We start from the raw sequence: 17228 nt of genomic DNA, 5'->3' as shown, positions 1-17228 counted from the left end.
TCTAATCAGGAATGGAAAGATTCATATCTCTCCTAGGTAAAGATTGACTAAAATCCCTATTCTCCTAAACTTTGAATAGAGGGTTGACAGATCCCTTCCCAGCCTATTGTGTCTTTGCATGAGTAGAGATCAGGCATCATCATCATTAGGAAATATGTCCAGAATAATTGTGCAAAAACATAGCAGTGGCCTGTCTGCGCTCATAAGCAGGATAAGCTTGCTTTCAATTTACAAGAGAGGGATTGTGTGTGTGTGTGTGTGGTGTGTGTATGTGTCTTAGCCTGTTGTGCAAATCCAATGACAGAGGCATGCAAGGAAAGAAAAAGAGAGAGCAAGTGGGAGGCAGGCTGCCTTAAGAAAGATCAAAACAAACCGACGTCGGACCACGACTCCCATGGTTCCTAGCCAGGCGAGGGGAGACTCTGGGAGTTGTAGTCCAACCCTGAGGAAAGAAACGTAGGTCTGGCTCTTGCGCAGCTCCGGCTCCTTTAAGCGCCCAGAACTACGCCTCCCGGCAGGCCCTGCACTCCGTGCGCGACGACTTCCTGGCCGCCGTCGCGCCGCCGCCTCCAGGGCAGCCAAGATGGCCGCGCGCTGGAGTAGCGAGAATGTGGTGGTGGAATTCCGCGACTCGCAGGTATCCGGGGCGTTTGCGGGGCAGCGGGGCCGCGCGGTCGCCGTTCCCCGGGCGGCCTGCCTGCCGGCAGAACTCCCTCTCACCCCCTCCCGTTCCTTGGCACTCCGGGTGGGAGGCATCCCTGTCGCGCCTCCCCCTGGGGAGATGCGGGGAGCCGCTGAGGGAAGATGGGAAGGGTGCCTGGCGTCGCACGAAGGGCCGCTGCCCTGCGTCGAGGGGCCTGGGGCTCGTCCCGGCACTCTTCGGGAGCGCTGGACTACAGCTCCCATCATCCCCAGCAGCAGAAGGGGAGGAGCAATAGCACTTAGACTTATATACCGCTTCACAGTGCTTTCCACGCCTCTCTAAGCGGTTTACAGAGTCAGCCTCTTGCCCCCAACAATCTGGGTCCTCATTTTACCCACCTCGGAAGGATGGATGGCTAAGGAAAGAAGGAAGGAGAGATAGCAATAGCACTTAGACTTATATACCGCTTCACAGTGCTTTACAGCCCTCTCTAAGCGGTTTACAGAGTCAGCCTATTTGCCCCCAACAATCTGGGTCCTTATTTTGCCAACCTTGGAAGGATGGAAGGCTGAGTCAACCTTGAGCCTGGTCAGATTTGAACTCCTGACTCTGAGCAGAATTAGCCTGCAGTACTGCCTTCTAACCACTGCATGTTATGGTGGATGGATGGAATAGCAATCACACTTATATACCGCTTCACAATGCTTTTACAGCCCCCTCTAAGCGTTTAACAGAGTCTGCATATTGCCCCCAACAATCTGGGTCCTCATTTTATTCGGAAGGATGGAAGGCGGAGGGAGGGAGGAAGGAAGGAAGAAGGAAGGAAGGAAAGGACAGAGGGAGGAAAGGGGGGCAATAACACTTAGATTTATATACCACTTCACACTACTTTACAGCCCCCTCAAAGAAGTTTACAGCCTTATTGCCCCCAACAATCTCAGTCCTCAGTTTACCCACCTCGGAAGGATGGAAGGCTATTGTGACTGGTTTTTCTCTGACTGAGGCAATACTAATAGTTTTACTAATGCAGCCTCCCATTCCAACGGATTCTGAGAGGCTTACCAAATATACTCATTAAAACAATAGTAACAATACATTAAATATAATGCAGCTGACGTCTCTGTTAGTCTGGGTGGCACAGAAAATATAAAATGAATTTAAACAATTTGAAAAATAAAAAAATGAAACAGGCCTGGCCACTGCTTCCAGTCTTTTTCTTCTCCCTCACCACCATTTTTCCTCCTAGCATTATTATCAAAATTACTTACATTCTGAACTTTATTATAAAGAACCCTCCTTTCCCATGAAGTTTTGGAAGCAAGCAATGTAAACATTTATAAGCAAAAGTTACTTAAAAACAGCCAAACAAGACCTGGGATATTTGCTCTAGTCTAGAGCATATCCTGTGAGTATTAGAGCCTCTGTGGGGAGGATGGGTGGTTTTAAAAATTGGATAAATAACTTTTGTCATTGCTGTTTTGGGTGTAGAGGATCCGGTTGGGGGCAGCTGCAGTTGTGACACTTGTATAAAACAACAAAATCTTTGTGTATGAGTGAGTGGATAGGTTAACAACATTATTGAAGACCAGGAAAAGGGATACAAATAGTTCTTGACTTACAACCATTTTGAATTTACATAGCACTGAAAAAAGAGTCTTACAACCATTTTTCACCAATTGCAGCATCTCCGTGATCATCACATGGTCAGAATTTGGCTGCTTGGCAACTGGCATGGATTTATGACAGTTGTAGTGTCCCAGAGTCATGTGATCACCTTTTGTGGCCTTCTGACAAGCAAAGTCAATGGGGAAGCCTGTTCGCTTAACAGCTGTTTTACTAACTTAACTGCACTAATTGACAACTGTGGCAAGAAAGTTCCTAAAATGGGGCAAAACTCACTTAACTGTCATGCTTCACAACAGAAATTTTGCGGTGGTAAGTCCAGGACTACCTGTAATTGTGTTAAACGCTTTAAGAACAGCGCTCCAGGGGCTTCTGCAATGGGCTGGGGGAGAGATTTCTGCCGAGATGATCATTTGCTTCCCCCCTCCTTTCCTTTAAGCTCTAGCCTCCCTTTGATTCTTTAGCTACAGCTAAAAGTTTTAAGAACTGACCCATGTTAGAAAGCTGCCTTACGTTAGGCTGTTCTGTTATAAATTGGACATTTTTGAATTTTGGCAAGATTGCTACAGCAAACATTTTATAGGTATGATCTGGGTTAATTGGATCGTCAGTTGATTGATTCCAACATTTATATAACAAACGTTTTAAGGTATTTTTATTGTTCTTTATGTTCCTTCTCCTGTACTGTACATTTTTTCCTACCCAATTATGCTAATGTTGCATTATCTCATGAAATTTGGTTTTGTCTACAAAACAAATTTGTGCTATGAGGTATTCATAAGTCTCTTAACAGCTAGTGTTTGCCACTGCTGAATAAGGTTAATAATTAAAATAATCCATTAATGCACACAGATTTCTAGATAATATATTATCTTCATAAACACACACCTATAAATGAGTCATCAGAGAAGATATCTATTGGCTGGATTTGCACATTGCATTTTGGTTCTTTGCGTTTCACATGTACCAACTTTTCTAGCTAATAAATTCATATTTATGGTTTAGTGGAATGAAGAAACCTAACCAATTCTGGCTTAGTGAACATTGTCATATAGTGTGATATGTGATACATGGGCTGAACTCACAGTTATGCTAAGATGTATGTTCTAATATTTGCAAGCTTCCTCAGGGAAACAAATAAAAATATGATTTAGCATGGCATGTGAATTAGATTTCTATATTGTTTCTTTGAGAATGTACTGAGGCATGAGATTTAAGGGTCTTTGAATGCTGGGTGCTAGTGGCATCAAATGGTAATTGCCATTATTCCCGGCTCTGTTTCCTTCAAAAGACCATGATGACAAGGGGAAGTTGAGAAGTAAATATTCTAAAAGGGAGAATTTCATCACTGCTGAAACTTTACTCATACCAACCAGAAATTCATAAGAAGGAATAACACTATCAATTATTCTGGGCAGATGGAGGCTGTACCTTGTTGCAACTGGATATATTCAGTTTGAAAAATCCTTTATTTTCCAGTTTTCATACTGATAATAATGGAATGTGATACTTAGGAGAGTTACAAGTCTTCCTAGTAATGTGCATGCAAACTATGCTAAGCCTGGTTAGTTTTAAATGCAGTCTCTCTGCTCATTTATAGTTTATGCCTATCAAGAAAATGGGTGTGTTTAATAGCCAACTGAACCATATGTAAATCTAGCTACTATTTCATCAATCCCATGGCAGCGCCCTTGGGAGAAATACCAGCTCTCTTATGCCTAGCAATCAGATGTTGTTTTGTTGTTAGGCAAGGAAAATCATATATTGGTAGCTCTATAAGAGTCAATGCTTCTTAAATACTGTACATTATTTAGCTATGAGAAATTAAGATTTCCTAAATAAAATGGGAAGTAATACGTAGTTATACTTTATAGCCCATTTGCATGAGCACAGTTTATTTATATATATTGTATGTTGATGCAAATTGGCTACATAAAGTATTATTACGTATTACTATACCATCCGTTTAACCAAGGCAAACTCTAAGGGGTTTAAAGTCACTCAATAAAAATACCATATAAAAGTGATGTGGGAAGTATTTTACCAATGGTTGGAGAATAAAAAAGGAGTTTGGAAATGAAGAAGGCTAAAAAATAAATAGACAATATATTTAGATAGAGATATAAATAAGATGAAAACTGTTAGTATGATGATGATGAGAATAATGATGTTTAATGTTGATATTATATCATTACTAGAAGATATTAAGAAGAAACATGGAGTTTTATTATATTTAAATGCTTAATATATTATAATACTAAACAGGGAAATAATGTTAATATGAATGTGAAAGATGTAGTAAATGAGGAACAATGTTGCACAAAGATATTTGTACCCAGACGACACACGGCTTAAGGAAAGATGGAATGTTTATTTTTGTAACTGAAAAATAATAAAACTCTATTAAAAAAACATATAAAACAATAAACAAAGACCATGCATTTAAATTTTACTTAAAATTCAGTTGCAAAATGCATAAGGGGAATAGATTGGGATCTACCTAATCTATTAACCCATTAACCATCTCTGGCATCTCATTTCCCCATTGTGGTCCTGGGTTAGTTGGTGGGACCAGGTCTTCAAGAGTGTAGATCTGACCTGGGGGGTGGGGACTGGCTGTTCCAGAGGGCCCACACCATGGCAGAATAGGCTCTTCTGGACACCCCCCCAGCTGGAATTCCTTGATTGACAGAGTCATCTGCAGGCCTATTCTGCCACCACTGGTGGGGCTGGCTAATCCCATCAGGTTGAGATGGTGCCTAAGATTCATACCTATAAGTAAGAGTCCACTTTTAAAATAATGTTTACTAGTTCATTTTAGTTTACTGCTTTTTGCACAGACCCTAACTCAGGAACCTTGTTGGGAATATGTTATTACCAACACAGATATTCCTTTTCTGAGAATATTACGATTGTATAAATGGTTTCATTTCCCAAACTGGGAGCATGTAAAAAATACAGAATCTCCTCCCAAATGTATTATAAAGTTCAGCATTGAGATAAACCTGGGAGAAAATAGGGTGTGTGACAGGTAAATTCTCAAATAAAGGGAGGGAGGGGGTTATTGCCTGCCCATTGAGTGCTCTCTTGCAAGTTGATCCTTATGGTAAAATATTACCAAAACCATATTTTACCTTGAAGCACCCTAACAGGAACCAACTCTCCGTCACCCATTTAAATTCATTTAGGGGAGACTTGAGGTGGAGCCCCCGGTAGAGTCTAACACAGTGTTTCTCAACCTTGGCGACTTTAAGCCCTGTGGACTTCAACTCCCAGAACTGTGCTGTGCTGGCTGGGGGATTCTGGGAGTTGAAGTCCACAGAACTTACAGTCGTCAAGGTTGAGAAACACTGGCCTAGCAAGTTTAGCACTGGCTTTTGATGGCTCAAGTCAATAATATTCTGCTTGGCAGACAGGCCTGTGACAGGGAGACGCTGATTTTGCTGCAAGCAACAATTTGGCTTGAGAATGTGCAGGTGGCGTCTGGAGAATCAGCATCCTACAGCCATTGGTGGTGCAGTGGTTAGAATAGGGTACTGCAGGCTATTTCTGCTGACTACCTCAACATTTTGGCCTGTCAGGTTTCGGTTTGGAAAGCCAGATATACAGTCAGGAGAGCTCTTGCTCCCCCATGGAGGAGCTGATGGCCGGTGGCCAGGTCTGAAGAGAGCAACTACATGAGCCACGGTGGTGCAATAATTAGAGGGCAGTAGTGCAGGCTAATTCTGCTGCCTGCCGGCTGCCTGCAATTTGGCAGTTCAAATCTCACCGGCTCAAGGTTGACTCAACCTCCCATCCTTCCGAGGTGGGTAAAATGAGGACCCAGATTGTTGGGGACAAGAGGCTGACTCTGTAAACCCCTTAGAAAGAGCTGTAAAGCACTGAGAAGCGGTATATAAGTCTGTTATTGCTATTTTCCTTCCTCCCTTCCTCCCTTGTGGTTAGAGTGCAGTATTGCAGGCTAACTCTACCCACTCCCAATAGTTCGAATCTCACCAGGCTCAACATTGACTCAGCCTTCCATCCTTCTGATGTGGGTAAAATGAGGACCCAGATTGTTTGGGGGCAAATAGACTGACTCTGTAAACCGCTTAGAGAGGACTATAATACACTGGGAAGCGGTATACAAGTCTAAGTGCTATTGCTATTCCTTTTCTCCTTCCTTCCTTCCTTCCTTTCCCTTCCCTTCATTCCTTCCTTCCTTCCTTCCTTCCCCTTCCCTTCCTTCCTCTGCACAATGATTAGAATGCAGTATTGCAGGCCAACTCTACCCACTGCCAATAGCTTGAATCTCACCAGGCTCAAGATTGACTCAGCCTTCCATCCTTCTGATGTGGGTAAAATGAGGACCCAGATTGTTTGGGGCAATAGGCTGACTCTTTAAACTGCTTAGAGAAGGCTGCAAAGCATTATGAAGTGGTATATAAGTCTAAGTGCTATTGCTATAGTCTTTTATCACATGCATTTCTAATTGAAAGGCAAAACCTTCTAAAGGTAGTCCTTGACTTATGACCAAAATTGAGCCCACCATTTCTGTTGCTAAGCGAAACATGTGTTAAGTGAACTTCACCTCATTTTACAACCGTTCTTGCCACAGTTGTTAAGTGAGTCACTACAGTTGTTAAGTTAGCATGGTGGTTAAGAGAGTCTGGCTTCCTTGTTGACTTCGCTTGAAAGGAGATTGCAAAAGTTGATTGATCACATGACCCCAAGACGATGCAACCGCCATAAGTATGAGCCGTGTTGCCAAGCATCTAAATTTTGATCAGGTGACTCTGGGGGATGCTGCAAGGGTCGTAAGTGTGAAAAATGGTCATGTCACTTTTTTTTCAGTGCTGTCATAACTTGGAATGGTCACTGAACATACTGTTGTAAGTCGAGGACTCCCTGTGTTCAATAACAACGGCTTAAACCGAACTGGAGATGGAAACCAAAGATCATTAAAAGAGGAGAGGCTGCTGCCCCTCAAGAATTAAAATTTGAAGTGAGGTGTGCAATAGATTTCAAACTCCTTGAATTTTAAAAATTGCTTTGCGTTTGAAACAGGCAGCTTTGAAGAGTTTCGAATCCTCGTCGTAAAGGAGAGAAGGCAGTCCCAAAAAAGGCTGCTTCACATTCAAAATGGCTCCTGGTCACTATTCGGAGGACTTGAGTTAGAACACTTTGAGGAAGCAATTTTAATTCTGCATGACTCAGAAGCAGATGATTTCGGTATTGGCAGCCATGGATTTCTGTTCGTTTTTTTGTGCTCCAAAAACAGCTTGCAGGAGAAGTTCTATTTATATTTAGAGAAAGGCAATTTCTGTTGATATCAAGGAGACCTTTTTCCCAAGGAGATGGGGAACAGATTAGGGCCCCGGTCTTCTTTTTAGCAAAGCTGCGGTTGTGGGATTGACTTTAATGGGTGTGCTTCATATCCTCCCTCCCATCAAATATGCTGATTTAATAGTCTGTTGCCTCTGATTATCAGATGTATTATTTACAGTTTGAAGGAAGGCCGTGTCAACCTTTTTCCTGTATTGTTGTCAATAACACTACACATCCATATAGTCAGTTGAGTGCTACCCGAGGGCATTTTTGCTGCTTTTAATGTATTATTTATAAGCTGAGGGAATTCACGTCTCTCTTATTTTCACAGGCAACAGCAATGTCCGTGGACTGTCTTGGGCAGCATGCGGTGCTTTCTGGGTGAGTGCTAAAACCTTCAGGGTGGAATTGCAGCCAACACTGTTGGCAACACCTGGGCTGGTACCTGTTGGTGGGTACAGAAGGAAGAAGGAAGCCTTGTCCAGGGTGGCTCTTCACATTTCCCAGAACTTTGTCTTCTCAGTGAAGTGGACGGAAAAGAGATTGAAGCATAAGCAGAATTTGATTAAGAGTGATCCAAAATCAGACTCCATGACCCTTATACAGGGGTCCCCAGGCCACGGCCCACTTCCAGGCTTCGAGTCATTTGGAACCGGGCCACGGAAGTGGCGGGCAAGCGTGTGCACATCCACATCCACACTTATGCGAGCAGCGGGCAAGCACACCGTTCTGACCCAGCTCCCCAAGCACAACAAACCCTCTGTAATTCAATCAATGATTCCTTTATTAGGAGCGCCAGCAGCCCCAGCAAAAAGTCTCTCAACACAGGCTAATAAGACTGTCTGGCAGGGAGATGAAGAGTTCTCTGCCACATCTATTCATCTCTTCTGTTTTATCCCCAGAGCTAGGATGGGGCTTCGCTAGCAACAATGGCTTTTCTGTCCCAAGGACCGGCCCATAGATTTCCACTGCTCTCCTCTCCTCTGATTTCTGCACATTTGCGCATCAGGCACTGGACCCAGCTGTTCCTCCTCAGCCACCTCCAGACCCGGGGGCTGTTGACTCTCCATCCGAAGGCTGACAGGCGGCCCAGGCTCTGCCTGTCTCTCTCTCTTTCTGACAGCTCCACTCCCTCTTCCCCCTCGGAGCTCTCAGGTTGCCTTGATGCTGATCCTGACTCCCACGCCGCTGCCACCTCCTCTGATTCGGCTGCTGGAGGGGCTGGTTAGACAACAGGCCACAACACACGCTCCATTTGCACGAGCAGCAGCTGCACGTGCCTGGTGCTCTTGCAAATGGAGTTGCATCCACGTTCTTGCCCGCCACTTGCACAGAATCACACACACCCCCAAGTCCAGTCCGCAAAGGGAATTCTGGGAAACTCTGCCCCAATAGATCCATCAGTGGTCTCTTTGCAGGACGAATCAGAAGGAATCTGGCAGCAGCTTTTCAGATTGACTCATTTAATAAAATAGCTCAGGAAGGTTTATGCCTTTTAATAACATGCGTTAATTTAACTTTGGTATGAGACTCGGAAGCTGCTGTCGGGCTCCTAATTTCTGACAGACACAGACTAACCTGGCTCTCTTCCTTCGATTTCTAGCAGGAAGCCATAGCGCTAAACATTCCTGCTTGTCTGTCATGCTCTGCCTCTGAAGATTTAGTCTTTATGCCAACTAGGACAAATCTTCCTTGAATTTATGTGACATCTTGCCTACAAATCTTCTGAAGCCAATCTCCATCATTTCTTTATGGGATTTTTGGTTTGCTTTGGGAGAACAAATACCTGCCTTTCTTTGCATGGGACCTGTGCCATCTTCCCATTAAAAGATTTCTCAGTGCCTCTCCTTTGGAGCAAGAGTGTGAGTTGCCAATAAACCACAGGCAACCCCTCTTTTTTGTACCCCCACAAACTCCGCCACTGACATTTTCCAGCAAATCCACCTTTTAACTGCCTCCACAGAAACTTAACAAACTTTTTTTTTTCCAATCAAGACCACCCCCCATAAGATAGATTGAGAATTTTTCATCATACCCTGGTTACATTGGTGCATTGTTAGACACACTCACTACTCTCCTTGATCTCTTGTCAAATTATTATGAAAAAGACCACGTGTGGTTTTCCCCTCCTGGATAAAACTTGCTTCCTTCACCCCCCACCCCCACCCCCCACGCCCAGGCAATTATGGAGCAAAGATAGAATTCAGGCGTACCATTTAGATCCAACATTGAATGGTACTTTGTGAAAGGGATAAGATGTATGGCCTACGTGTCCCTTCTATTTTTTCCCCCCCAGCTTCTAGCTGAAACCTCTCCTTTGTGATAAAGGCAGCCTTCGCTCAGCTGCCTCAGTAATTGTCTGTGCTTTGTCCTTTTCATTCTAGGCCTGCTGGCTTTTTAATAGCACTATTTGTGCCCTGTAGGAGATGGCTTGTTATCAGCACGTAAAAGGGAAGTAGGTTATTATCAGCCCACCTAACAGGTCTGCTTTAAATTTAGACCCATTGAACTTGGGTCTTCCTACCCAGGGGTGAAATCCAGCAGGTTCTGACAGGTTCTGGAGAACCGCTAGCGGAAATTTTGAGTAGTTCAGAGAACCGTCAAATACCACCTCTGACTGGCCCCAGAGTGGGGAGGGAAAGGGGATTTTGCAGTATCCTTCCCCTGCCACACCCACCAAGCCACACCACGCCCACCAAGCCATGTCCACAGAACCAGTAGTAAATTTTTTTTGAATTTAACCACTGGTCCTAGCTCCATGCTGGGGGGCAGCTGTGATTATCAGCTGAGCCAGGGAAATAGGTATGTATTTTTGTTACAACCCCTGGTATGCCCAAATATTGTAACAAAATACATACCTATTTCCCTGGTTTAGCTGATAAGGAGGAGAGCCTGTGGCTTAGTGGCTAATACAACTGCCTAATATGTAATACAGCCCAGGTTCGAATCCCAGTAAGGGTATGGCTAGCTGATGAGAGCTAAATAGCTTGTAATAGATCTATACTAGTCTCCCTTTATTTATCAGCACAAGTACAACACACACACACACACATATATAGTGTGTGTGTGTGTGTATTACCAACACTTTAATCCAATAATCATGCTATTTTAAACACTTAAGTCAAATACGCCTCTCTCGTAAATACCCCACGTTAAATTCAAATGAAATAATGATTGAGCAACTTTGTCGTGATCAAAAATAGCCCGATAATCTGTCTCAGAAGCTCAAATCCGGAAGCAACTCAATTGTGGCCTAGATTTGCCAAGTGCGGAAGAGGTGGTGAATCTTTGGTCTCTAGTTCTGACTTCATCTGACTGAGTGCTCCTCCCTAAGCACATTCATTCTCATAGGAGAAGAATGAGCCTTGCAAAAGAAAGATTGGCTGGATATTTTTGCCTCGTCTCCTGGATTTTATGAACGAACTTTTTTTTTTAATGGAAGAGGACACCCCTGGGAACCTTAAAAAGCTATTTCAGATACTTTACATAGTCATCTGCTTTTTGCAGGAGCTACACAAGAAGTTAGAATCTAGCTAGATAAATCCTGGCTTATAGTTTCCATGCAAGACTTCCTGTAATTATAATCCAACATTTGGTGGTGTTATACAGAAATGGGCAGCTAAGCCCTATGGCAATCTCTTGCTGGAACAATACCTGCAGCTGGACCTAAGTATCCTTACATTTTGGTAGTCCAGGTAGTCCTCAACGTACGACCACAATTGAACCCAACATTTCTGTCGTCAAGTGAGACATTTGTTAAGTGAGTTTTGGCCCCATTTTACGATCTTTCTTGCCACAGTTGTTAAGTGAATCACTGCAATTGATAAGTTAGTAATAGTTGCTAAGTGAATCTGGCTTCCCTTGTCAGAAGGTCGCAAAAGGGGATCGCGTGGCCCCGGGATAATGCATAAATGTAAACCAGATACCAAGCATCTGAACTACAAAAGTTGTAATTGAAAAACAGTCATAAGTCCGTTTTTTCCAGTGTAACTTTGAATAGTCACTAAATGAACTGTTGTAAGATGAGGACCAACTGTAATCTGAATTTGGCTCCAGGCATACGTTGAAGACTACCTATAGTACATGAACTAAGAGAGGAAAGCTGTTTATTATGTGCAGTTTTAAATGTCCCCAAGTGGCAATGAAGGGAAATGAAATCAAATTTTGCCTTGGCCAAATTCCCCACTTTGGGGAATGTGGATCTCGGCAGCCTAAGGACAATGTAGCCTTCAGCCTGGTAAGAGGTGATCTTCATCCCTTCTTCTCCACGAAGAGATCAAAGAAGGGCGCAGCATTGCCTGAATCTCAGCATCCCCATTTTCCAAGTTTTAAAGGGTTTGCTTCTAGCTCAATCGGTTTCATTGTTGACACATTTGGTGTCAGTTCAGCCAGGTGACATTACTTTATGCAGGTACTCTGCAGCTAGGTAGCTCCAGGGCTTGCTGCATTTAATGGCCGCATACGCGAATTCTTGCTTTAAACAACCGTCTCCAAACTCGGCAGCTTTAAGACTTACCTAGTTGCAGAAGTCCAGAGGTCTTAAAAGTTGCCAAATTTGGAGACCCCCGCTATAAACCACGGGTATCCCAACTTTTTGGCTTGCCTGAACCGCGCTGAGGGAAAAGGAATTTTCTTGGGCCTCATCAAAAATATAAAATACAATTAATGTATATAAATCTCATTATAATGTTAAAGGTTTAGAATCTTATGGGGCTCCATCAGAGCGGGATCAATTCGGGGCAGCCAACTCAACGTGGGGCAACTTGCAGCAGGACAGTTCAAGTATTTAAAACAATTAAAGAAGTGATTTTAATTTTTGGCATTCACATTTCATTTTGTCCCTCCTTTTGCATCCTTTCTTTAATTATTCGGTTCTATCGTTTCTTCGAAATTAGTGTATAACTCTTGTCCTGCAGCGAGTTGTCCCACGAAGATTTGGCTGCACGCTCACACCCACAGAGAGCAATATGTGATCATATTTTGGGTGCTTTTGAACCAGCCTGCATTTATAACTGTTTGTGAAGAAAGGATTTACTTAATGATCACAGTGTTCATTTAAGGTCCACAGTGATTCCTTAACAACGAGCATAAAAAGACTGTAAAATCATGATTGTGTAGTGACTCGCTTAACAACTAGCATGACTTATGACCATCATTCCAGTATCAATTACAACATGTGTTCCTCAGAATAAGAGTTGCCCTCATGGTAGTAAATTACTTTGGATCCACCATAGTAACACTCCTTTCTGTGTTTGTGGGCCTTTTCCCAGGCGCCGCTTCCTCTACATTGTAAACCTGGATGCGCCTGCTGATGGCCACCGCAAGATTTCCCGTCAGAGCAAGTGGGACATTGGGGCCGTGCAGTGGAATCCCCACGAGAGCCACGCACACTTCTTTGCTGCATCGGTAAGTGGGGGGGGGGGGAGAGAAGAAGGGGGAGATGTTCCTTCCCAGGTGGATTCCAGCAGGGTAGCTCCTGCACTTAGCAGAGAAGAGCAACCAGGATGACGAGGGGACTGGAGGCTAAAACATATTTAAGTGATTAACAGAGGGATACAATCAAGATCAAGGGACGTACTAATACCACTCTATAAAGCCTTAGTAAGGCCACACCTAGAATCCTGCATCCAGTTTTGGTCACCACACTATAAAAAAGATGTTGAGACTCCAGAAAAAGTGCAGAGAAGAACAACCAGGAGGATTTGGGGGACAGGAGGCTAAAACATACGATGAACGGTTGCAGGAACTGGGCATGGCTAGTCTAGTGAAGAGAAGGACCAGGGGAGACAGGATAGCAGTCTTCCAATTTTTGAGGGGCTGCCAGAAAGAGGAGGGGGTCAAACTATTCTCCAAAGCATTTGAAGGCCAGATAAGGAATCGTGGCTGGAAACTGATCAAGGAGAGATTCAATCTAGAAATGAGGAGGAATTTTCTGACAGGGAGAACAATCAACCAATGGAACAGAAGTTGCCTTCCGAAGGTGTAGGAGCTCCATCACTGGAAGCTTTCGAGAAGTGACTGAACTGCCATCTTTAAAAAATGGTGTAGGGTGTCCTGCTTGGGTGGGGGGTTGGACTAGATGACCTACAAGGTCCCTTCCAACTCTGTTAGTCTGTATCTGTATGTGCTCCTGCTTCCTTGCACATGAGGGCCCATGTATATGACTAAGAACAATGTAAAACACCTGAAGTATCCAAAATCACATTATCTTGTTCTGCATAGATATCTCATCCAAAATTTGGATGTTTACTTATTTGTATCCCACTGTTACTGTTTTTACAAATAGCTCAAGCCGGCAAACATATCCAACACATTTTCCTCCTCTCATTTCCCCCCACAATCCTGTGAGGTGCGTTGGGCTGAGAGAACGACTGGCTCAAAGTCACCCGTCTGGCTTTCATGCCTAAGATAGGACTAGAACTCCCATTCTCCCAGTTTCTAGCCTGGTGTCTTAACCACTAGACAAAACTGGCTGATATAAGCGGAAGGAGCCATGTGGCATCTATTTTGATCAGTATAATTTATGAAAAAATACAAGCTTTTGTAAGTTCATAGAAGCATCTGCCTCCTAACAAAATTTTTGGTTAGAAAAAGTGTTCCAGACTGATTTTTTTTTTTAAATCATAGGTTCACTTGTCCTCTCCTACAATATTTACCCTTCTTGGATATGTGAGATTTAAGATATTTAATCTGTAGAAAGGTTCTTTCCTTAATATTATCTTAATAGATACAATGTTTAATTTTATGAATCAAAATTATTAATTTACTAATTGAATTTAATTGATTACTATAATTTAATTAAAATAAAATTGATCTTAATAGAGCCACTTTGGTGAACTGGTGGAGGAGCTGGGCTGGAAATGAAGGGACAATGAATTCTAGATCTTTCTTAAACATGAACGCCTGCTGGGTGACTCTAGGGTAGTCCTCTCTCTAGCCTAACCCATCTCACAGGGTGGTTGTTGAGAAAATAGGCAGGAGTATTAGCTATATTCACCGTCTTGAGTTATATATAAAGAGATGGGATAAAAATCTAATAATACCAGCTTGTGGACAAGAATTGCTTCTTGCTTTGTTTTTTCCCTTATATTTTTATACCTTTTATATGCTTTAATTTGCTCAGGGCAGCTAACATGTTTTAGAATAATTTATGTCCTAAGAAACAAAGCAACAATAACAAACTCTTGAGCCAGTACCAATTTGAAAAAGATTACATGAATTAGAGATCAGCTGTAAAACAATAACATTGTGCTTTGTTTGGTTGTTTCTGAGCATTTAATATGGAAGATGGAAAGGTGTCTCTCCTTAAGAGAACTCTTTTGAGACCCTCAGTGAGTGAGTGTGAGGAAATTTTCTAGCCCCAATATGGGGGAACATACTGTATTTCTCTTGGGGATTTTGAAAAGGATCCTCATTTTCAAAGCTAAAAGAATGCTCCCATTCTCAAACATTGTTTCTCAACCTTAAGAGTTTGCAGGGGTGTGACTTCAACTCCCAGAATTCTCCAACCACCCACGCTGGCTGGGGAATTCTGGGAAACAAAATCCACACATCTTCAAGCTGCCAAACTCCGTTTTTTGGAAATTGAGTCTGTGGTTTTTCTTTGCGGCTCCTGATGTTTTCTGTCTTAATTTCAGAGCAACCAACGTGTTGATCTGTATAAGTGGAAGGACGGTAATGGGGAAATTGGCACTTCCTTGCAAGGACACACACGTGTGATCAGGTATGGTTGCCCCAGAGACCCTGGTGCATTTTGAGCTGGTAATGCAGTGGTGGGGTAGCTGTGAGGCCTCCTTTCTATCAGCCCCCCTGCTGCTCCTCCTTGTCTGCAAGCACATCCCTAGATGAAATTATCGCAAGAGTTTAGCTTAGTTTAATCTCTGAGCTCCAACTCTGTGTTGTCTTCAGTGGAGGCCAGGCTGGGATTTCTCAACCTTGACCACTTGAAGATCTGTGGATTTCAAGATCCCCAGCAACTCCACTGCACATCTCTGAGAACTCCCAAAATGTCATGCTCTGGATTTGCATAAGATGGATTCCATAGGGCAAGCTATTACGCAGGGTTTTTATTGGGAAAAAACTCCTGATAATCCCTTCGGCCGATCCGCTCACACAGAGAGGGACTCCTCCGGGTGCCGTCCACTAGGCTGTGCCAGCGGGCGACGTCCAGGGGAAGGGCCTTCTCTGTGATGGGCCCGACCCTCTGGAATGACCTTCCCCCCGATATTAGAACAACCACAGACCTCCGCTCCTTCCGTAAGAAGCTCAAAACCCACCTGTTCAATCTAGCCGGCTTGGCCTAATTCCAGCTCTCCCACCTCAGTCTGCATTTTTAAATTTTGGTTTTAGGCTTAGTTTTTAATTTTTATAAATTTGTACAAGGGTTTAAAATTTAATTCGTTTTTAACTATATTTGTGATTATTTGTAAGGTTTTTTAATTCGGTACCTGTACACCGCCCCAAGTCCCCTCGGGGAGAGGGGGCGGTCTAGAAATCAAATAAATAAATAATAAATAAATAATCTCTGAAAAACTTTGCTGGGTTCTCCCAGAAATCTGTCTTGGCTAAACAAAATGAAATTCAATGGTGAAAAGAGTAAGGTTCTACATTTAGGCAAGAAAAACGAAATGCACAGGTACAGTATAGGTGGTACCTTGCTCAATAGAAGTAACTCTGAGAGGGATCTTGGAGTCCTAGTGGACAACCATTTAAATATGAGCCAGTCGTGTGCAGCAGCTGCCAAAGAAGCCAACACAGTTCTAGGCTGCATCAACAGAGGGATAGAATCAAGATCACGTGACGTCTTCATATTGCTTTACAAAGCGTTGGTAAGGCCACACTTGGAATAGTGCATCCAGTTTTGGTTGCCACGATGTAAAAAAGATGTTGAGACTCCAGAAAGAATGCAGAGAAGAGCAACAAAGAGGATTAGGGGACTGGAGGCTCAAACATATAAAGGTTGCTGAAACTGGGTGTGTCTAGTTTGATGAAAAGGAGGGCCAGGGGTGGACATGACAGCAGTCTTCCAATATCTCAGGGGCTGCCACAAAGAAGAGGGAGTCAAGCTATTCTCCAAAGCACCAGAAAGCAGGACAATGGCTGGAAACTAAACAAGGAAAGAAGCAATCTGGAATTGAGGAGGAATTTCCTGATAGTTAAAACAATTAATCAGTGAAACAATTTGCCTCCCGAAGTTCTCAATGTTACAACACTGGAGGTTTTTAACATGAGATTGGACAAACATTTGTCTGAAGTGGTGTAGGGTTTCCTGCCTAGGCAGGGGGTTGGACTAGAAGACCTCCAAGGTCCCTTCCAACTCTTGTTATTCTATTCTAAACTGTAGCACCAGAATGACCGATAATAGGAAGCACAGAATGCATAGTGGTTGGAGTTTTTTAAATGTTATAGTTTTATGAAGATTCTGTTTTGGTTGCCCTGTGTGCAAAGAGCAGCCTAGGAAGGGAGGAGCCAAACGAGAAGGTTTCCATTTGCTTACAAAATACTGATATGGTTTTTCCTGACGATGGAGAAGGTGGCTTGCAAGTGGCTTACACAAAGCCTTGTCATTATAAGCTACCACCGTTGAGCTCCCTGTTCATTTGTTTCAAGGGTGGACTTAGACCAGGGGTGTCCAAACTTGGGAACTTTAAGACTT

At 43.2% G+C, this 17228-nt stretch overlaps 1 protein-coding gene across 2 annotated transcripts in view; it reads left to right on the top strand.

The window, feature by feature from the left end:
• The first annotated feature begins 505 nt into the window (after nucleotides 1-505).
• Nucleotides 506-17228, top strand: part of WDR59 (WD repeat domain 59) — a 76043-nt gene continuing 59320 nt past the window's right edge. For both annotated transcript variants that reach the window (XM_081963013.1, XM_081963012.1), the window contains exons 1-4: nucleotides 506-637; nucleotides 7905-7954; nucleotides 12844-12979; nucleotides 15211-15296. In XM_081963013.1, the coding sequence (XP_081819139.1) occupies nucleotides 584-637; nucleotides 7905-7954; nucleotides 12844-12979; nucleotides 15211-15296 (326 nt within the window). In that variant the 5' untranslated portion in view covers nucleotides 506-583. The remainder of the gene's footprint in view (nucleotides 638-7904; nucleotides 7955-12843; nucleotides 12980-15210; nucleotides 15297-17228) is intronic.

Source organism: Natrix helvetica (assembly GCF_964273705.1).
Source record: "Natrix helvetica genome assembly, chromosome: 10".
Classification (NCBI taxonomy): Eukaryota; Metazoa; Chordata; class Lepidosauria; order Squamata; family Natricidae; genus Natrix; species Natrix helvetica.
Note: the sequence above shows the minus strand (reverse complement) of the source record. Positions and strands in the feature narration are given on the sequence as shown.